Here is a 23044-nt window from a genome sequence, read left to right on the forward strand (position 1 = left end):
CAAGAGGTGGTTTCGGCAGGAAGTATGGTTGCTTTCAAAAGACTCTTGGACGTACATCTCAATGATCAGAACATTCAGGGGTATGAGAGATGATTACGGCCACACACACCTACACAGGTTGAACTGGATGGACTATTGTCTTTATTCAACCTCAACTACTATGTAACTATGTAAAATATATGTAAAAGGAGATCTCTGCAGACCGCTGCGATCGGTGGTGGGAACCGCGATCGGCGCTTCTTAAAACTACAGTACTTGCAACTGGCAATATGGAATCCCAAACTGTGAATTCACCCTCAGACCCGTTCTGTGCGACTCCCGGACAGTCCAGATCACAGTCGCTGGCCACAATTTCAGCAGCTTTGGAAAGCCTGGCAACAAAAGTTGATTTAGTCATGAAATAGGTTGATAGCCGAAAACAGCCGCTGCCTTCTCCATCTGAGGTATCCTCTGATTCCAAGGATGATGCGGTTGCCCCAGATGCTTCCCTTCCTGAGGGTATACAAAATTATTTTCATTGGTTTGCAGGACTTTAAATGAGGCAAATTATTCCTTAAATGTATAAAATAGACATTTTAATAAAATTTGACCATTGATGGCTTTCCATAATAACAATAATAAATATACAATATAAACCAGTTGAATAGGTCTACTTCAATTCATGACAAATAAATATAATGAAATAAATAAAAAATTGATAATGGTTATGCATTTTATTGTAATAGAATACAACATGATTACAGATAAATCAAATTACAATTCTAACAGGTGGGTATATCAAGAAGAAGAGCTGACATGTGAGGGAATTCATTCCTGCATAGCACAAAATATATATTTTTGTGATGGTACATAGTATTATTGACATTTGATATGGCATTATAAACATGATATCTTGGCATCCATATAACTCAATACATTTCGTGGTTCTGTACCCACTTCATCAGGAGTATGATGCAATAGAGATATGTAAAGCTGTAAAAAAATATAATATTACAAAAAAATCCCTATGCCACAGGTGATAACAATTGCTCCCTAAAAAAAATATAGGGGGGGGGGGGGGAATAAAAAAATATAATTACCTACAGGTCAGCTCAGATAAGCAATCAGCCTCAGGGAGAAAAATGGTTGCATCAAGCACAAGTCTTTCCCGGGGCTGTGGTGGGAGAGGCCAGCCCCAGCAACGGGGGAAAAAGCCAAGGTTAAGCCATGTCAGCGGGATACCATTTCCAAAAATTGTGAACTGTGTAGTTTTGTGTATATAAGGCTGGTCTCATCCACGCTAATCTAAGAGGATATACAATTATATCACATAGTGCATTATCATAAGTTTGATACACATCTTATATAACCCTTGTATATCCTTTTATATTAGCGTTGATGAGGCCACCCTTTATATTCATACAAAACTACACAGTTCACAATTTTTGGAAATGGTATCCCGCTGACCTGGCTTAACCTTGGCCTGTTCCCCTGTTGCTGGGGCTGGCCTCTCCCACCTCAGCCCGGGAAAGACTTGTGCTTGACGCCCCAATTTTTCAGAACCACGAAATGCATTGAGTTATATGAATGCCAAGATATCATGTTTATAATGCCATATCAAATGTCAATAATACTATGTACCATCACAAAAATATATATTTTGTGCTATGCAGGAATGAATTCCCTCACATGTCAGCTCTTCTTGATATACTCACCTGTTAGAATTGTAATTTGATTTATCTGTAATCATGTAGTCTATTACAATAAAATGCATAACCATTATCAATGTTTTATTTATTTAATTATGTTTATTTGTCATGATTTGAAGTAGACCTATTCTACTGGTTTATATTGTATATTTATTTTTTTTTATAATGGAAGCCCATCAATGGTCAAATTTTAATATAATGTTTATTTTATACATTTATACATTAAATGAATAATGTGCCTCATTTAAAGTCCCGCAAACCAATGAAAATAATTTTGTATATACAAATAGGGATGGAGGCTTGTTTTTTCTAATATGAAGGTGTGCTGCCGAATATAAAATTCCCCTTCCTGAGGGTCGCTGTCCTCGCAGTCAGATGGTGAAGAGGACCTGTCTTCTTCAGCCGCAGCGTGGGAGTGCGCTTTAGTTGAAGCCCTGATTATTTCAGTATGGGACACTTTAAAATTGGCTGATGAGCCCACGCCGGCAGGGACGCGGGTGGCTTTTGGCTCCCAGAAGTCTCAAAAAGCTGGCAGGGTTTTCCCTTATCCCGACACTTTTCACTATATTGTGAATGACCAATGGCGGTGCATTAAGCACGTGTGAGTTGTGCCAAAATGGTTTAAACGCCAGTATCTTTTAGCTGAAAAGGAATCCAACCGTTGGGCGGTGCCACCTAAAGTGGACCATCCTGTCTCCAGATTAAACAAATCTACCCCTGTGCCTGTGGAAGATTCCCCAGTCTTTACAGAACCGGTGGACAGGCGGGTAGAATCCCTTTCCCACCATGTTCACATGTTGGCGGGTTCCATTTTGAAACCGGTGTTTGTGTCTGTTTTAGTCTCACAGACGGTGACGGAGTGGATTAGGGGTTTGCAGGAGTCTTTGGACCCTGAGACTGTTCCTCCAGAACAGCTGGAACTGTTGGAGCAGGTGATCCAGGCTCTGATGTTCCTGTGTGATGCTTCTAAGGGTCCAAGTGTAAGACACCCCCTACGAAGTGGGGTCCCTCCTTTTCTGCTCATAAGCGTTTTTTTTGTGCCTCTGGGGCGATTTTCTGGCCTCCATCTATCTCAAAGATGCATAACTCCACTTCCCCATTTTCGAGGGATGCCAGGATTCCTCTGCTTTGCGGTGGCAGAGGAGCACTTTCAATTTGTGGCATTACCCTTTGGTCTCGCCCCAGCTCCCAAAGTATTTACCAAGGTCCTGGCCCCAGTGCTAGCCTTGTTACGTCAGCGAGGTACCTCAATTGTGGGATATCTGGATGATCTCCTGTTGTGAGCAGACCCCCATTCAGATCTGCTGGGCAACGTCTCTATCACGATTCAGACCCTGAATCTCGACTCTGCTCTGGCGAGGGTCTTTCTCCCACTGGACAAACTTCAGAAGCTGCAAAAAGCAGTCAGGTTGCTGATGGAGACGGATCAGTCCTCCTTGCGAGCTTGCATGTGGGCCCTGGGTCTGATCGTGTTGACCTTCGAAGCAGTCCCGTTTGCTCAGTCTCACTCGAGACCCTTGCAAAAGGGGATTCTGGTGAAATGGAACAGAGATCCTCGGTCGTTGCCAGAAGATTCGCTTGAGCCATCTTACAGAGGCGGCTCTTTCTTGGTGGCTCCAGTCTCCTGTCCTGTGCCAGGACAAGTACTTCCTGCCAGTGTTTTGTATGGTGGTCACCACAAATGCCAGCCTGTCAGGCTGGGGTGGAGTGCTGGGGAAGCTCTGTGCCCAGGGGATTTGGGCGGAGGCCAATATTCCGTCTCTTTCTGCAGTCCACATTCCGGGTGTGGAGGATTGGCAGGCAGATTACCTGAGTCGTCAAGTGTTGGATCAAGGGGAATGGTCCCTTCATCCGGAGGTGTTTCATCTCCTGTGTGTCCGGTGGGGGACCCCAGATGTGGATCTGTATGCGTCTCATCTCAACAGAAAAGTTCAGCGGTTTGTGACCATGTCTCAAGATCCTCTGGTGGACGCCACAGACGCTTTGGTGGCTCCTTGGAGCCAGCATCGACTGATTTATGCCTTTCCTCCGCTCGTACTCCTGCCGGGGTTTCTTCGCCGGGTGGCGATAGAAGGCATTCCGGTCATTCTGGTGGCACCAGACTGGCCTCTGCGGTCTTGGTATACAGAGCTGATAAAAATGGTCATGGATTCTCCATGGCGTCTTCCTCTGCTGGAAGATCTACTATCTCAAGGACCGATCTTCCATCCTTCTTTGCGGTCGCTGGCTTTAATGGCTTGGCTATTGAAAGCAAGGTGTTAAAGGATAGAGGTCTCTCTGACTCAGTGATTCCGACTCTTTTGAAGGTCAGTAATTCGACTTCCAGGAAGATCTATCATTGTACGTGGAAATCGTACATTTCATGGTGTGAATCGCTGCAACTGCACCCTCGCTTGTTTTCTGTAGCTATTGTTTTGGCCTTTTTACAAAAAGGGGTTGAGCAGCACTTGGCGATGGCCAGGTGTCGGCCTTGGCTATTTACTTCCAATGTCCGTTGGCTACTAATGGCTTGTTTTGAACTTTCATCCAGGGGGTGCGTCATCTGGCCCCAAAGAGGAGATCCTCGTTACCACCGTGGGATCTCAATCTGGTTTTGTCTGTTCTTCAAAAGCCTCCCTTTGAGAATATTAGGGAGATTTCTCTGCTTTCCTTGTCACAGAAGGTTGCCTTCCTAGTGGCTATCACTTCTGCTCGCAGAGTTTGAGTTGGCGGCAATATCCTGTTGTTCGCCTTTTGTGGTGGTCCTCTGGCCAAAACCATCTTTTCTCCCTAAGGTGGTGTCGAATTTTCATCTTAATGAAGACATTGTGTTGCCTTCCTTACTGTATGTCCTAATTCTAAACATCCCAAAGAGATTGCCTTGCATTCTTTGGATGTGGTTCGGGCGATAAGGGTTTATCTGACGGTTACTGAGTCCTTTAGAAAATTGGACTCTCTCTTACGGATGGTCCTCACAAAGATTTGGCTGCATCCACTGCGACCATTTTGAGATGGATCAGGCAGACGGTTGTTCAGGCTTATTCACTCAAGGGTCAGGTTCCTCCTTTCCCTGTGAAGGCGCATTCTACTAGAGCACTGAGTGCCTCTTGGGCTTTTCGCCATCAGGCCTCTGTTCTGTAAGTTGGAGGGCAGCGACTTGGTTGTCTGTACACACCTTTACCAAATTTTACAAGGTGGATTTGTTGGCTTCTTCGGATGCCTCTTTGGGCCTCAAGGTTTTGCAGGCTGCTGTTTCATAATATGTTTTTTCTTAGGGGTCTTTTACCTGGGTGAGCTCATGTTGTTTGGTTGAGCTTCATGTTATCCAGTTGGCTAGGTTTAGCCTTTTAGAATTTACTTTGCTTTCTGGTTGCGTTTTTCCCACCCCTCATGTCTATACTGCTTTGGGGCATCCTACACAGCTCATGAAAATGAGGCTGCGTCTGTCAATGGACAATAGAACAAATACGATTTTTGTAAGATCTTACCGTAAAATCTTTTTCTCTGATGTCCATTGACAGACACAGCACCCGCCCCTCTGATGGGGATTTTTTTTTTGTCTTCACTGCTTGCAACTAAACTGATGTGCTGGGCTGTGTCTGTGAGGGTTATGTCTGGAGGGACAGCCCCGTGGGCGTGTATATGTAAAAACTTTGTACTAATGTACTGCCTAGACTACTCCTGCAGGTGGCAGCATAACCCACACAGCTCATGCAGATGAGGCTGCGTCTGTCAATGGACATCAGAGAAAAGATTTTACGGTAAGATCTTACAAAAATCTTTTTTTTTTATTAGATATGTTTTATAATGAAGTTGAAAATATTGTTTTTTTTTTTTCAAAATGTATGGTCTTTTTTTGATAACATCGCGAAAAAAAAACAGTGATGGTTAAATACCACAAAAGAAGGCTCTGTGCGCAAATTAAATTTTTAAGATTTTTTGCACACAGTGGTGCGGGACTTCATAATTACCAGTTAAAGTTGTTGTTGTTGTTCAGTCATTTAGTCGCGTCCGACTCTTCGGGACCTCATGGACCATAGCACGCCAGGCTTTTCTGTCCCCCACTGCCTCCCTGGGCTTGCTTAACTTCATGTTCATTGTTTTTCATAATGCTATCTATGAATCTTTCGTCCTCTTCTTCTTTTACTTCCATGTTTCCCAGCATCAGGGTCTTTTCTAATGTGTTCTTTTTTTACATTAGGTGGCCAAAGTATTTGAGTTTTAGCTTCAGTGAATATTCAGGGTTGATTTTCTTTAGGATTGACTGGTTTGATCTTCTTGCCTTCCAAAGGACTTTCAAAAGTCTTCTCCAACACCATAGTTCAAAAGCATGAATTCTTTGACTTTCAGCCTTTCTTATGGTCTAATTTTTACAGCCATAGAAATGCAACTGGGAATACCATAGCTTTGACTATATGTCACTTTGTTGGTAGGGTGATGTCTCTGCTTTTTATAATGCTGTCTAAGTTTGTTGAAGCAAGCGTCTCCTAATTTCATGGCTACTGTCACTGTCTACCGTGATCATGAAGCCTAGGAAGATAAAATCTGTCACTGTTTCCATCTCTTCTCCTTCTATTTGCCAAGGAGTGATGGGACCGGTTGCCATGATCTTAGTTTTCTTAATGTTCAATTTCAGGCCAGCTTTTGTGCTATCCTCTTTCACCTTCATTAAAATGCTCTTTAGTTCTCCTTCACTTTCTTCCATTATTGGTATGGTATCATCTGCGTATCTCAGGTTGTTGATATTTCTCCCTGTGATCTTAATTCTGGCTTGTGATTCGTCGATCCTGGTATTTCCCCTGATGTACTCGGCATATAAGTTAAATAAGTAGGGTGACAATATACATCCTTGCCGCACTGCTTTCTCAATTTTGAACCTCAGTTTTTTTTTTTTACATCTAGTTCGAACTGTTGCTTCTTGACTTGCATACAGGTTTTTCAGAAAACAGGTGAGATGATCAGTTATTCCCATTTCTTTCAATATTTTCCACACAATTGAAGGCTTTACTGTAGTCAATAAAGCAGAAGTAGACATTCTTCTGGAATTCCCTCGCTTTCTCCATGGTCCAGTGAATGTTGGAAATTTAAACTCTGGTTCATCTGCATCTTCGAAATCCAGCTTGTAGTTGTGGTAGCTCTCTGTTCACATGCTTCTGAAGCCTAGTTTGGAGAATTTTCAGCATATCCTTGCTAGCGTGTAAGATGAGTGTGATCGTATGGTAGTTTGAACATTTTTTGGTGCTTCCCTTCTTTGGTATCGGAATGTAAACTGATCTCTTTCAGTCCTCTGGCCATTGTTGAGTTTTCCAAATTTGTTGGCATATTTGAGTGCAGCACTTTAACAGCATCATCTTTTAGAATTTTAATAACTCCACTGGGATACCATCACTTCAGCTAGCATGTGAGCGCTGTGATTCTGCCCGCGATCCAGAAATCATTGCAAATCGCGGGACGTCTGTGTGTTGCCCGTGATTTGCGATAGCACCCCAAACGCTGTGCGATGTTGCCGCGATTTCCGCCTGCTGAATTGTGGTAACATCACGCAAACATCGCATGACGCCCAAAAAAGGTACAAGAGCTTCTTTGGGGCATCATGCGTTGTTTGTGCAATGTTACCGCAATTCGGCAGGCGGAAATCGCGGCAACATCGCACAGCATTTGGGGTGCTATTGCAAATCACGGGCAACGCACAGGCGCCCCACGATTTGCAATGATTTCCGGATTGCAGGCAGAATCGCGGTTTTTCTGCCCGCGATCGCTACGCTCACATGTGAACGTAGCCTAAAGTTCACCTGTCACCAGAGACTGCCATCAGTACCGCCGTGCGCCATCGCCCGTCACCTGTCACCCATCGGTGACCATCGCCCGTCACCTGTCACCCCATCAGTCATCGTCACCTGTCACCCCATCAGTGATCATCACTTGTCAACCCATCAGTCATCGTCACTTGTCAACCCATCAGTCATCGTCACTTGTCACCCCATCAATCATCGTCATCTGTCACCCCATCAGTGATCGTCATCTGTCACCCCATCAGTGATCGTCATCTGTCACCCCATCAGTCATCATCATCTGTCACCCCATCAATCATCGTCATCTGTCACCCCATCAGTGATCGTCATCTGTCACCCCATCAGTGATCGTCATCTGTCAACCCATCAATCATCGTCACCTGTCACCCCATCAGTGATCGTCATCTGTCAACCCATCAATCATCGTCACCTGTCACCCCATCAGTGATCGTCATCTGTCAACCCATCAATCATCGTCACCTGTCACCCCATCAATCATCATCACCTGTCACCCCATCAGTCATCGTCATCTGTCACCCCATCAGTCATCGTCACCTGTCAACCCATCAGTCATCGTCATCTGTCAACCCATCAGTCATCGTCATCTGTCAACCCATCAGTGACCGTCACCTGCCACCTATCAGTCACCTGCCACCCATCGGTGATCATCCGCAGTCAACTGTCACCTGTCGCACAGCCCATCACAGCCAGCATGTCAAAAAGGATGTACAGCAACGAGGAGGCCCTTCAGGCCCTCTCCATGACTGATGAGAGCACCAGGGAGCTCTCTTCAGTATCCGAATCCATATCCGAATCCGATCCAGAATTTGAAATCGCTAATAGTAGCGGATCGGAGATGGACTCGGACTATTCCTGTACACTTTCCTTTATACAATGTATTTTGGGGTGCAATTTTTGCTATAAACATGCAACCACTTACCGACCACCTAACGACTATATACGTCGGCCATTTAAAGCTAAATACTGGGGTTATGGCAGCAGATAGCTGCCATAACCCCGGTATTTTTTTAAACGGCGGGCGGTTGGCTTTCAGATAAGGGTGGTCCCAGTGGCAGATTTGCCGCGGAATTACCCTTACGGTGCAGGGGAAGAGGTGCCCCTCCTGCCGCATCCCAGATGTTTTCCCAGTTTACCGGACCCGCCGGCAGCGGGGAAAACTATCCGGTCCCGGATCCTCAGAGACAGGAAGTCGAGTGAGGGTAAGATGGCCCTCACTCAACTCTTTGGTCTTGGAGGACCGGAGCTACGTCAAAAGTCGTTGCCTAGCAACCGGTTTAAAGGGCCGCTTTTTTTTTTTTTTTAATTTCTTTTTCAACTATTTTTTTTTCTTTTTTAGTGTAGTTGTGAGGTGTGAGGTCTTTTTACCCCAGATCTCACAATAAAGAGGACATGTCATGCCTATTTCTATTACAAGGGATGTTTACATTGCATACGCAAGTCCCGCCAACATATGTAAATGGTGTTCAAACCACACATGTGAGGTATCGCCGCGATTGTTAGAGCGAGAGCAACAATTTGAGCCCTAGACCTACTCTGTAACTCTAAGCTAGTAACCTGTAGAAATTTTTAAAATGTTGCCTATGGGGATTTTTAAGTACCAATGTTTGGCGTCATTCTGCGAGCGTGCGCAATTTTGAAGCATGACATGTTGGGTATCTAATTACTCGGCGTAACATTAGCTTTCACATTATGGAAAAAAATTGGGCTAAATTTACTGTTTTCTTATATTTTAATTCAAAAAAGTGAATATTTTTCCAAAAAATTGCATTTGGAAGACTGCTGCGCAAATATGGTGTGATAAAAAATATTGCAACGATCTCCATTTTATTCTCTAGGGTCTCTGCTAAAAAAAATATATAATGTTTAGGGGTTCTAAGTAATTTTCTAGCAAAAAAAAGTATTTTAGCTTATAAACACCAAGTGTCAAAAATAGGCCCAGTCTTAAAAGTGGATAAATGGACAACTTTGTGTAAAGTGCTACTTGGATGTTAGGCCTCTGTATGTGGTTAGGCTGTGTAAAAGTGTTACACATGTGGTATCGCCATACTCAGGAGGAATAGCAGAATGTATTTTGGGGTGCATTTTTTGATATGTACATGCTATGTGTTGGAAATATTTCATAAATGGACAACTTTGTGTAAAAAAAAAATGCATTTTCATTTTCTTTCCACAGTTTCCAAAAACTTGTGGAAAAAAATAAAACATTCAGAAGACTCATTATGCCTCAAAAATTATACGTTGGGGTGTTTGCTTTCCAAAATGGGGTCATTTTATGGGGGTTTCCATTGTCCTGGTGCTCCAGGGCCTTCAAAAGTGCGATAGGTTGTCAGGAAATTATATGTGTAATTTATGCTCCTAGAATGCCGGACGGTGTTACTTGGATGTTAGGCCTCTGTATGTGGCCAGGCTGTGAAAAAGTCTCACACATGTGGTATCGCCATACTCAGGAGGAGTAGTAGAATGTGTTTTGGGGTGTAGTTCCAAGTATACATATGCTGTGTGAGAGAAATAACCTGTTAATACGTCAATTTGTAAAAAGAAAAAAAAAATCTTCATTTTGCAAAGAATTGTGGGAAAAAATTACAACTTCAAAAAACTCACCATGCCCCTTATTAAATACCTTGGAATGTCTACTTTCCAAAAAGGGGTCATTTGGGGGGTATTTGTACTTTCCTGACTTGTTAGTGTCTCAAGAATTGAGATAGGCCTTCAGTACATCAGGTGTGATCAAGTGTGATCAATTTTCAATGAATAGCACCATAGCTTGTGGACTCTATAACTTTCACAAAGACCAAATAATATACACTTATTTGGGTTATTTTTACCAAAGATAAGTAGCAGTATAAATTTTGGCCAAAATTTGTGAAGAAAAATTACTAATTTGCAAAATTTTATGACAGAAACAAAGAAAAATGCGTTTTCTCTGTCGCTCATTGACAGACGTAGTCCTCCTTGATTAATATCAACTCGGGTTATACTGCCCTCTACAGGAGAAGGACTAGACAGGAAAGAAAACGTTCTGGCCACACCCTATGGGCAGTCCCAGAGGGTATATCCTCTCACTTCCTGCTACAGCAAATCAGTTTTTTTCTGTCTAGTTAGGAGTAAGGACCTAGATTCCTTGCTAGGATCTTCGGTCCTGGCAGGATTTTTTTTAGAAATACTTTTTAGACAGCTTTTTTTCTCCAGTGTTCCTGTGAGATCTTCAAGCGAGTACGCTGAAACTGGGCGACGGGCTGGATGTTGAGATCCAGTGGTCACCCCAGTTCAGCCTACGAGCGCATGCAGGCCATAGCTCCGCGCTGGGTCGGCCGCGACATAGTCCCACTGGACGGGGACTGACCCTGCGAGTTAAACGTCTCGCCTGGACGCCAATGACCAACAGAGTCACGGCATCCGTATTGGTCGATAGCCCCCCCCCCCACCCCGGTGGAGAGGGGTTCTGTCAGGAGTTGGCGCCCGCCTGGTTCCGGTATGGTGAGTAGAATGTTCCCCCTCTCCCCCTGTAGGGTTTGTTGGGGACGCGGGCCCCTCTCTGGGATGGTCGGACACTCAGTTTCTGGGTCTCCCCTCTATCCTATAACAGGTCACAGATCCCCCAATTTGAGTGTGATTTTTGTGAATAGAAACCAGGAGGCTTGGTTTGGGAGCTGACTATCTAAAGTCACTATATGACTGTAAGGGTGACTGAAGTCAGTGGCAGACTACTAAAAGGCATTACTATTGAGGTATAGAGGTATCCTACCTGTCTAGTGTGTACACAGGCCGATGCCTATGCCTGAGTTACTGCTGCCACAGATCGCCATCCCTCCAGAAAGCGAAGGACACCTCCCGCAGGCCGAGGCACTTCCGCAGGCCGCACAGGCCGAATGCACTCATCCCGCAGGCCGCTGCTAACTGGCAAGCCGCCGCTATCCTACACAGGCCGCCGCCATTTTCCTGCAGATCGCACGAGGCCGCCATATTGGCATAGCCTCGTGTCTCCAGCATGGGGGCGGCCAAGTTTGAGGTGACCAAACACCTCGTGGAGTAATTGGGAGGTGCCGGAAAGGCATGTAAAGGGGCGGAGCCGCCTCCTTGGCCCAGGGAAAGCAAGCCAAAGACTTCCTGTCTGTAACAGACAGTGCTGGAAGCAGTTTTATAAGAAACTTCTGTGCATCAGGTGAGCCTTGGGGTCTCTCTTTCTCTCTTTCTGAGGGGTCCAAGCAGGTAGACTGAGGGGCGCTACTGCGCTGGGGGACTAAGTTAAAAAAAAAAAAAAATGTTTTTTTCTTGCAATTAATTTTTTTGTGTTTGCTGGCAAGTGTCTTGTTACATGAACCCTGCCACACATGTATCCCCACCTGATCCCCTCAGGGTGGCCGCAGGACCCTCCAGTACCCCACTTGTGATGATGCATTATCAGCAGTTTTGGAGTCTTTGGTATCCCGGGTGGAGGTAGCCTGTCGGGGATGGGGGTCAAGAAGAGCGACCCCCGCCTACCCCTATGTCATCTGATACCTCAGATACGGATTCTGAGCTGGTCATTGCAGTCCCTTTTCTGGGGTTGTTGTCTCAGGTACAGTCTCCTCAGACAGTAAGGAGGACGCTTCTGCCTCCGCCATAGAAGCGTTGGTGGAAGCACTAGTTGTGTCTGTCCGGGAAACCTTAAATCTTGAGGTTACACCGGCAGAGGTAGCTGAGACTCATATTCCTTTTTTGGTACTAGCAAGCCTACCAAAATGGTGAAGGGTTTCCCTTGCCCAAATAGGGTCGTCCGTAAATGAGCCCTGCTATTTCCAAACGCATTGCTAGGCGCTATCATTTTGAGGAATCCCTCATTTCAAAGATGGACGGTACCACCAATAGTGGACTCACCGATTTCCAGACTAAATAAAGCCACTGTTATCCCGTTGGATTGACAGAATGGGCCCCACCCATCTCTAGGGTGGGGGGACGTCTTCAACGGTTTCCGGATCCAGGGCTTTCCAGAATCCCGGATAAAGGGGTTCGCAAGGTCATATGGTCGGGATACAAGATCGAGTTTCGATCACTTCCACCGGTGCGATTCTTCCCTTCATATATTCAACATCCCCGGGTCGCTTAAAAAGCTTTGCGGGGGACAGCTTGATACAACAAGCAGTGGTAGTTCCCATTCCTTGGAGGAGTTCTAGTCGAACTTGTTCACAATGCCCAGGAAAAAGGGCTAGGTGCGTCCAATTCTGGTCTTGGAAGAGATGGAGTCCATCCATACAGTGGTGGCCTCCCTGCAACAGGGGGATTTCCTGGCATTTAGGATGCCTATCTTCATATCCCCATCTTCGCAGGACATCAGCGTTTTCGTTGCTTTTCCCAAAGATCATCCCTGGTTCCCACCAGGAGACTGAACTATCTGGGCCTAATTTTGGATACATCCTTGGCAAGAGTGTTTCTCCATGCGGAGAAACTCCAATAGATTCAGTCAATGATTCGGATGTTGCTGTCCGTCAACTGGCTGGGATTGATGGTCGCCTCCTTAGAGGCAGTACCGTTTGCCCAGTCTCATACCCGAATTCTCCAAAGAGGAGATTCTTCTCATATGGAATCGGAATCCCGATTCCCTGGACAATCGGATCCGATTGAGTGAGCGGACCAGGGAGGCTCTGGTCTGGTGGCTTTGGTCTCCGATGTTCAGCCAGGGGAAGTCATTTCTTCTGATAAATTCCAGGTTACCGATAAATGGGTTGGAACTGAGAGCGATCAGACTTTGTCTGATTTACTGGACCGAGCAGCTCCAGGGCAGCCCGGTTCGGATCCAATCGGACTATGCCACGGTCATGACTTATGTCGATCACCAAGGGGCACCAAGAGTGCCTGGCGGCCATAGAAGTGCCCAACATTCTTATTGGGGGAACAGTTGTTCCAGTTCTCTCCACGATATTTATCACGGGGGTGGACAGGCAGATTATTTCAGCCGTCAGATTCTGGATCAAGAGGAATAGTCTCTTCATCCAAAGGTATTTCACCAGCTGTCCCTTCATTGGGGCACCCCGGATATGGATCTGTTGGTAGGTTGGCTCAACAGGGCTCGCACCCGCGATCCTCTAGCGGACGCAGCCTCTCAAATTGCTGCTGAGATTTCTCCGCAGGATAGAGGTGGAGGGAACTCCAGTTACCCTGGAAATTCCGAGCTGGCCTCGTCAAGCCGGGTACGCCGACTTGGACAGGCTAGTCGCGGACGCTCCTTGGAGACTTCCTCTCAGGGAGGATCTGCGGTCTCAAGGAAAATCTTCCATCGTGCTTTACAGTCGCTGGTTTTAATGGCCTGGCTATTGAGACCCAGGTACTGAAGGACAGAGGGTTGTCAGCTTCAGTTATTTCTACTCTAATTAAAGCAAGGAAAGCGACTTCCAGCAAAGTCTATTATCGCACATGGAAGACTTATATCGCGTGGTGTGAATCTTTGGAATTTCCCCCACGTACCTATTCGGTGACCCGAATCTTGGCTTTTCTGCAAATGGGGGTTGAGCAGAAACTATCCTTGAGCACTATCAAGGGTCAGGTTTCAGCATTAGCAATCTTCTTTCAGAAGCCTTGGGCTACTCATTCCTTGGTGTCCAGGGGGTGCGGCACTTGGCTCCACCCTGGGATCTTAATTTGGTGTTTGTCGGTTCTTCAGAAACCTCCCTTTGAAAATATCAGGGAGATTCCCTTGCTTACATTATCCCAGAAGGTGGCCTTCTTGGTGGCTATCACTTCTGCACGCAGGGTGTCAGAACTGGCTGCATTATCATGCCATTCCCCATATCTAGTGGTTCATAGGGATAAGGTAGTTCTTCATCCGAATCCATCCTTTCTTCCTAAGGTGGTTTCAGATTTTCATCTGAATGAAGATATTGTGCTACCTTCCTTGTGTCCTAAGCCCAATCATCCTCAGGAATATGCGTTGCATTCCTTGGATGTGGTTCGGGCAATCAGGGTATACCTGAAGACTACGGAATCGTTCCGTAAGACGGATTCACTTTTTGTGATCACGGATGGCCCCAGAAAGGGGTTGCCTGCATCTGCCGCGACTATCTCCAAATGGATTAGACAGACGGTGGTACAGGCTTATTCTATTAAGGGTTGGAATCCTCCGTTCCCTGTTAAGGCACACTCCACTCGAGCGCTCAGTACTTCCTGGGCCTACCGCCATCAGGCGCCAGTGGTCCAGGTGTGCAAGGCGGCTACCTGGTCGTCGGTTCATACCTTTACAAAATTTTATAAAGTTGATGTGATGGCATCGGCGGATGCCTCATTTGGCCGCAAGATTTTGCAGGCCGCAATTTGAGGATACCGGTGGTCTACCTCGAGGGTTTTTTTCCGTTGGAATTTCAGTTGAGTCTCATTGTGTGATTGATGAGCCTTTAAAACTTCCAGTTGGCACCGGTTGGGCCTTCTAGATTGGATTTTGATTTCCATTTTCCCACCCCTCATTTGTGGCACTGCTTTGGGACGTCCCGAGTTGATATTAATCAAGGAGGACTACGTCTGTCAATGAGCGACAGAGAAAAGTGGATTTTTGTAAAATCTTACCGTAAAATCCTTTTCTCTTAAGCTCATTGACAGACGTAGTACCCGCCCCTCTGTTTTTGAGTTGGGTTAAATTCTCTAAACACTGCTTTGTGACATAACTGATTTGCTGTAGCAGGAAGTGAGAGGATATACCCTCTGGGACTGCCCCTAGGGTGTGGCCAGAACGTTTTCTTTCCTGTCTAGTCCTACTCCTGTAGAGGGCAGTATAACCCGAGTTGATATTAATCAAGGAGGACTACGTCTGTCAATGAGCTTAAGAGAAAAGGATTTTACGGTAAGATTTTACAAAAATCCACTTTTTTCACAATATTTTCAGTCTTTTTTTATTTATAGCACAAAAAATAAAAACCCCAGTAGTGATTAAATATCATCAAAAGAAAGCTCTATTTGTGTGAAGAAAAGGACACAAATTTTTTATGGGTACAGTGTTGCATGACTGAGTAATTGTCATTCAAAATGTGAGAGCGCTGAAAGCTGAAAATTGGTCTGGGCAGGAAGGGGGTGAAAGTGCACTGTAGGCAAGTGGTTAAGAATGTATTTTTGTCTCTTCCTTTCTCCCCTGCCTTTTGCCTTCCTTCTTTGCTCAGCTATTTGTACTGTCTCATCAGATAGCCACTTTGCTTTCCTACATTTCTTCTTTGGGATGGTTTTCATTGCTATGTTTTGTACAATGTTACACACTTCCTTCCATAGTCCCTTAGGCACTCTTATCAGATCTACGTCCTGTGCCGGCGTGTGACGTCACCCCTGGCGCCAGCACACCGACGGCTGGTCTACATCCCAGTGCATAAGAGGGAGCCCGTCGGACGGTTTGGCATCGCCTGCCGTTCCTGCGGGTCCTCATATATATGCACTGACGTGACGCTGGATGCTTTAGGATCGGTGGTCCCAGGCGGAAGCGGAGCACACTCCCTTTAACTTCATTTTCTGGTACCTACCTTCTTACACATCCCTTCCACCTTCACCACTTGTTTTGGCTTATGCACATTTCTTTCACCTCAACCTACACTGTCTGGTAACTCTCTAGGCACAGTGGCTAATCGGGGGTTTTCATCTCCACTTCCCCTCCTTGTTTCTTTCTTTGGTACTTATTCCAATTGGTTGTTCATGACTTCACTTCATTATATTACATATCTTTGACACTTTGTCTTAGTGCTCATTTCTCCCACCCTTCACTCATACTTTCTTTCACCCATTTCACAGCTATTTAACATTTAAATACATCATTCTATCTTCCTAATTCTTTACTCACACCATGCAAGTAATACGATGTTCTTTCATATAGTACAAACTTATTTACTACTTATTTCTACTTATTCGACACAGATATATTGTACTACTAATATTACTTCAATCTCCTCCACTCATACTCTCTTCTGTGTGTGGCATTTCTGGCCCCTACCACTGACCTTATGCGTCCTCAGCTCCCGTGGAAGGCACCTGGGTCTATGCCTCCACCTCCACTACCAGTCATTGCCAGGGCTACCATGTAAGTTTTGGGATTGTGAGAATTTTCCTCCCTCTCCCTTCCCCTGTCAGCTTCCAATAACCATCATTTTATGCAATATTCTTATATGTATTTTTTGTTTATAGACATGGATTTTACACCTACTCTTGAAGAAGTGGCGAATTTAGGCCACGAAACGCGTCAGTCTATGGACTTTATGATTTTACTACCTTTTATGATTGCCATTGCTAGGCTGGTTTTTTTTAAGCTGTCTTGGGGACTATTTATCCCTTTTACTACTCCAGTTTTACACATATTATTTATTATGTCTTACCTTGTATATCATGGTTATATGTTCTTTGTATACATCATTAAATGTGATATTTTTGCCCTACCAGCCTTGTCACTGTCATGTCTCTCATGTAAAGTCCCAACCTTTTTCTTTTTTTCTAATTGAATTTAGGGATGGAGACGCACAGCAAATCCCACCGTGCGCCTCATGTAAAGTAACACCCTCCCCCCCCCCTCTACTGACTGTATAGAGCTTCTCCATATTTGGCTGCAAAGAATATAATCAATCTGATTTCTGTATTGACCATCCGGTGATGTTCATGTGTAGAGTTTCCTCTTTGGGTGTTGGAAGAGAGTGTTTGTTATATCCAGTGTGTTCTCCAGTGCTGTATTTTGGCCTACGCCAACAAGACCTAGGACGGCACTTTGCAGGGGGGCAGCCCCCACCGTATGAGACTCTATTGACCACTGGTTGCTAGAGCCGCCTCTCTCACCCCCTCTCTCTCTCTCACCCCTCCTCTCTCTCCCTCTCTGTTTCTCTCTCATTGCCCCTCTCTCTCCCATCCCCCTTTCTCATCCCCCCTCTCTCTCTCTCTCATCCCCCTCTCTCTTGCTCTCTCTCTCTCCCCCCCCCCTCTCTCTCTCTTTGATCACCCCCTCTCTCCCTCACTCACCCACCCCCCTCTCCCACCCCCTTCTCCCTCTCCCACCCCCTCTCACCCCCCCCCCCGCCCCCCTCTCGTGAGATCTCAGGGGTTCATGCTGGGACTTGTAGTCCTTCAATTTTGGAGGGAGTTACATTGGTTAAAAAAGGAATGGGCAAATTTACATAGGAGGGGGGGCGCCCAATTTTAGTCTTGCCTAGGGCAGCACAAAACCAAAATACACCACTGGTGTTCTCTTGACAACACTCTATTAGCCTTTGTCCTGTTTCATTTTGTACTCCAAGGCAATATTTACCTGTTACTCCGGATATTCTTTGACTTCCTACTTTAGCATTCCAATCTCCCATTGGAATGGATATCTTTTTTTGCAGTTCACTCTAAAAGGTGTTGTAGATTTTCAAAAAAGCGGTCAACGTCCGCTTCTTCTGCATAAACTTGGATTATTGTGATGTTGTGTGGCTTGCCTTAGATACGGACTAAGATCATCCTGTCATTTTTTGGGATTGTACCCCAATACTGCTTTCCTCGTTCTTTTGTTGACTATGAAGGCTACACCATTTCTTCTTCTAAATGATTCTTGTCCACAGTAGTAGTTATTGTAGTCATCTGAGTTGAAACCAGTTAAAGTAGCATAGTGCTGAATAACAAAAAAATGCTCCAGTCATAAAGGGAAAAAAAAACCTTCCAGAGCTCTCTAGTGGTTAAAAACACTGTCAAAAACATATAAACAAAATGATAATATTATTTTAAAAACACTGTTCACAACATGCCCAGTTACCCATGGGGAACTCTGCAAACATGCCAATGCCATAGAAAAAAAAAACAAAATATAGGACTAAAACAGGGATATAAGTTACATAGTTACATAGTTACATAGTAGGTGAGGTTGAATAAAGACAATAGTCCATCCAGTTCAACCTGTATAGGTATGTGTGGCTGTAATCATCTCACATAGCCCTGAATGTTCTGATCCTTGAGATGTACGTCTAAGAGTCTTTTGAAAGCCACCATTCTTCCTGCAGAAACCAACTCTTGTGATAGAGAATTCCACAATCTTGTAGCCCTAACAGTAAAGAACCCACCACGTTGCCTGAAAACGCTTCTCCTCTAATCGCATTGTATGCCCTCGAGTCCTCATGCAATCCCTTTGACTGAATAGCTGTTTTTCTATGCCGAGATCCCCATTGAGATATTTATAAATTGCTAATGTCCCCCCTCAGGCGTCTCTTCTCCAGGGAGAATAAATCAAGTGATTGCAGACGCTCTTCATAATTAAGGTCCTCCAATCCCCTAATCAGTTTAGTTGCCCTTCTCTGGACTCTCTCCAGCTCCAACACATCCCTCCTGAGGACTGGCGACCAGAACTGGACAGAGTACTCCAGATGCGGTCGGATTAGAGTTTTATAAAGTGGAAGGATTATAGTCTTATATTTGGAATACATCCCTTTCTTTATGCATGCTAATATTGGCTTTGGCTTTGGCAGCTGCCGCTTGACATGCATGCTATTGCCTAATCTATCATAAAGTGTTGTATAAAAAAGGAGGGCATGAGTACTGTACTCTAATAATATGTTAAACTCTAAGGCCCTTTTTACACTTGTGCGACCTAAAAGTTGCACGATCTTGCCGCAATTTTGACTGGACTGAAGCAATGTCTGTGTAATCTTGAGGTCTATAGACCTGAAAAAACGCATCAAAGTTGGACCAAAGTAGTGCAGGGACTACTTTGAAGTCGTTGAGACTTGAAGTGTCACACAGATATGAATGGTACTCTTTGGAAATCATGGGGTACGACTTGTCAAGCAATTTTGCAGTCCCAAGTCACAGGACAAGTCGCACAAGTGTGAAAGGGGCCAAAAGGCAGAGAAGTATTACATTTCCAGTCACTCTATATTTACACTCTTTATTATTTTTATTACCGTATTATGTTCAGCTGTAGTGAATTTTATAAACATTTGTGTCTATTAAAATGTATTTTTTCTGTACATATTGAGGCCACTATGCTTGATTTTAGGTTATGGTGAAGTATTTCTTGTTTTTGCTAGTCTGGGCCCCATAGTCCCTCTGATCCACTGATGTGTTTTAACCACCTCAATACTGGGCACTTAAACCCCCTTCCTTCCCAGACCAATTTTCAGCTTTTAGCGCTGTTGCATTTTGAATGACAATTGCGCGGTCATGCAACGCTGTACCTAAACCAAATTTATGTCATTTTTTCCCCATAAATAGAGCTTTCTTTTGGTGGTATTTGATCACTGCCAGGTTTTTTCTTTTTTGGTGCACAAATAAAAAAATACAGAAAAGTTTGAAAAAAAAAAAAAGTTTTTTTGTTTAGGTTTTAAAATTTTGTGAATAGATACGTTTTTTCCTGCACTGATGAGCACTGATGACGCCGCACTGACAGGCACTGATGAGGAGACACTGATTGGGTGGCACTGATGGGGTGGCACTGATGGGGTGGCACTGATATGCAGCACTGATGGGCACTGATAGGTAACACTGATATGCAGCACTGATGGGCACTGATATGTGGCACTGATAGATAGCACTGATATGAAGCATTGGTGGGCACTGATATGCAGCGCTGATGGGCACTGATAGGCAGCACTGATGGGCACTGATCGGCGGCACTGATGGGCACTGATAGGTGGCACTGATCGGCACTGATGGGGGGCACTGATGGGCACTGATGGGCAGCACTGGTGGGCAATAATGGGCACTGGTGGGCAGCACTGGTGGATGGCAATAATGGGCAGCACTGATATATGGCATTGGTGGGCAGCACTGATAGGAGGGCACCACTGGCAGGCTGTTTGCCATCCCTGGTGGCCATGGTGGGCATCCCTGGTGGTCATGGGTGGGCATCCCTGGTGGCTCTAGTGGCACCCCACCCCCCCCCCCAGGGCTGCACTGGTAATCAATGTTCTGATTACCAGCACAGACCCCCCCTGTGATCAGTGAGTACTTAGAAATACTCACTGATCACCCCAGCTCCAGTATCGATCCTCTTCTTCTCCTCTCCTGACACGATCTGTCAGGGAGGAGAAGAGATCGAAGCCGTTACAACGGCTGTATTTACATTGCATGACGGCTGTGATTGGACACAGCCGTCATGTGATCAGGAGGGCCAATCACAGGGCCCTCCTGACGCATCTTGTTGCGCTGTGTCCGAGGGACACAGGCACATCGAGATCGCGCCGCTGCGCGTGCACGCGGCGGCGTGATCTCGCTCCTTCTGAAGGACTTTCCGGAACGTCCATTCAGAAGGACGAGACTCCCACCCGGCCGTATATCTACAATGGCCCGGGTGGGAGGTGGTTAAACTTACTTTGCATGTGCAGCAGGTAGGCTTGCTCAACAAAGGGTCGGGCCCAGAAACACATTCGCAGCAAAGATTGCTTCTTCCAATACAAGTGTATTCTTGCTGATAATGCACATGCTATTCAGGGTGTGGGTCCAGTGCCGGCTTGAAATGATTCAGCCTGATGTTAGTTTGGGCACTGTTGACATTCCTGCACCCTCCTTTTTTTTATCTTCTGTGTATTAAGAGCAGTGTCCCTGGAAATATTAACCGCTAGGTTAGTAGTAAATAATGCCACTGGAAGTCACTAGTATCTGAGCAGTATATACCGTAATGTCCAAGAAATATTAACAGCTTTATTTTATACAATAATAAGAGTGTTAGCAGTAAAGCAATACTATCAGCAAAATTGGCCGTCAATAAATACATTTGTAGTAAATAAAAAAAGTAGAATATTATTGCTGAAGAGATTACCAACAAAGCAATTAAGTGTAATACTGGAAGTATCACAGGGCTAATTAAAAGTGGAGCAAAAAGAGCCTCCATGCTGTAACCACACTTGCTGGAAGCAACTCTTTTATCTCCTCTGCTCAACTCTGCCAAATAAACTTTAGCTGACCTATATTAGGCGTACTCCCCACGCACACACTGCCAGAGGCCACATACACCACACAGGTGACTGAATCTTCTCTGCTTTAGCCCTGCCTCTTCCTCCTCACATTCTCTGAGCAATCTGGTAATTATGGTAAACATTACTCCCCAGTCCCATCCTTAAAGCTGGCCATAGATGGGTTATTTTTTTCCAAAAAAGGAAACTTTTATGTGTTGAAAAGGCAATGTCTTCATATCTTCCAAATTTGGATGGAGAATGGGTTGTGGTAGGTCCATGTGGTTTGTGTTGCAGGAGAGGACAAGCAAATCTCTCCCTGGCCATTACTTTCAGAGAGATGTATGTAGCATTTTTTGCTAAGATTTTTTTATATCTGATTGTTTATATGACATTTATTTATAGGTACGATCTCCACTCTCGCACTCCATCCTAGGAGAGCAAACAATCTTTGTCTCTTCGGAAACCATCTCCATTCTGGAACTGCATTCACACTTGGTTTGGGGCATAAATCTCAGTGTGATCCCGTCTTCCACCAGACATCCTGGCGTTTTTACAGTTTTGTGTCAGTCTCAGGAGGTGGCATTGATTCCTAAACAGGTAAGTTGTGGAATTTTAAACTACTACTTTTGCCTGTAGGCCTTTTATTTTTTTATGTAAAAAAAATACAATACCTAGGGTTTTCATTTAACTAAAATAGATGTATGTAGAAAAACTTAGTAAAAGCTAAACAGGCTGAAAAAATTACACAATGGAGTTGATTTACTAAAACTGAGGACTGCAAAAGTTGGTGCAGCTGTGCATGGTGGCCAATCAACTTCTTATGTTTGCGTGTTCAGTTAAAGAAGTTGTAAAGACAGAAGGTTTTTTTTAACTTAATGCATGCTATGCATTAGGTTAAAAAGCCTTCTGTGTGCAGTAGCCCCCCTAATACTTACCTTAGGTTCCTCTCTGTCCAGCGATGTCCACAATTGTCTTAGATTCCCCATCCTGATTGGCTGAGAGCCATTGGCTCCCACTGCTGTTAATCAAAGTCAGCTAGCCAATCAGGGTAGAAAGGGGGCAGGACCCAGGTTGGGACTCCATGTCTGAATGGACACAGGGAGCTGTGACTCAGCTCAGGTGCCCCCATAGCAAGCTGCTTGCTGTGGGGGCTCTAAACAGGAGGAAGGGGCTAGGATCACAGAAGAGGGACCCAAGAAGAGGAGGATCAGGGCTGCTCTGTGCAAAACCAACTGCACAGAGGAGGTAAGTATAACATGTTTGTTATTTTTATTGGGGGGAAAAAAAACGAGACTTTACAATTGTTTTAACCACTTAATTTTCCCGCTTAACCCTCCTAGCGGTATCCCCGAGCGTGACTCGGGTGGATTTTCCATGCTGTTATCGGTATCCCTAAGTCACGCTCGGGGTGGATGGGCAGAGCGCGCAGCGGTCTCTTACCTTCTCCTGGCGATCCAGCGATGATCTCCCATTGCTGAGATCGCCAGCCGTCTGAGATCCCCGCCGCTCGTCCGTCTTCCGTTGGTGTGATGACTTCCTAGTTCCGTTCCCTGCAGCAGCAATGCTGCATGGGAGCGGAACTAGGGAGGGAAATTCAAACATTGAACTTTGCACAAAACACAAACACACACATAACATTTACATTATATATATATATATATATATATATATATATATATATATATATATATATATATATATATATATATATATAATA

The 23044-nt window shown here is 44.9% G+C and overlaps 1 protein-coding gene across 1 annotated transcript in view; it reads left to right on the forward strand.

The window, feature by feature from the left end:
- The window catches only part of TMEM132A (transmembrane protein 132A), a 669669-nt gene that overhangs the window by 549162 nt on the left and 97463 nt on the right, over positions 1-23044 (forward strand). The window contains exon 10 of the mRNA XM_082267409.1: positions 21730-21924. Coding sequence (XP_082123535.1) covers positions 21730-21924 — 195 coding nt within the window. The remainder of the gene's footprint in view (positions 1-21729; positions 21925-23044) is intronic.

This window comes from Pelophylax lessonae (genome assembly GCF_965119305.1).
Source record: "Pelophylax lessonae genome assembly, chromosome: 9".
Classification (NCBI taxonomy): Eukaryota; Metazoa; Chordata; class Amphibia; order Anura; family Ranidae; genus Pelophylax; species Pelophylax lessonae.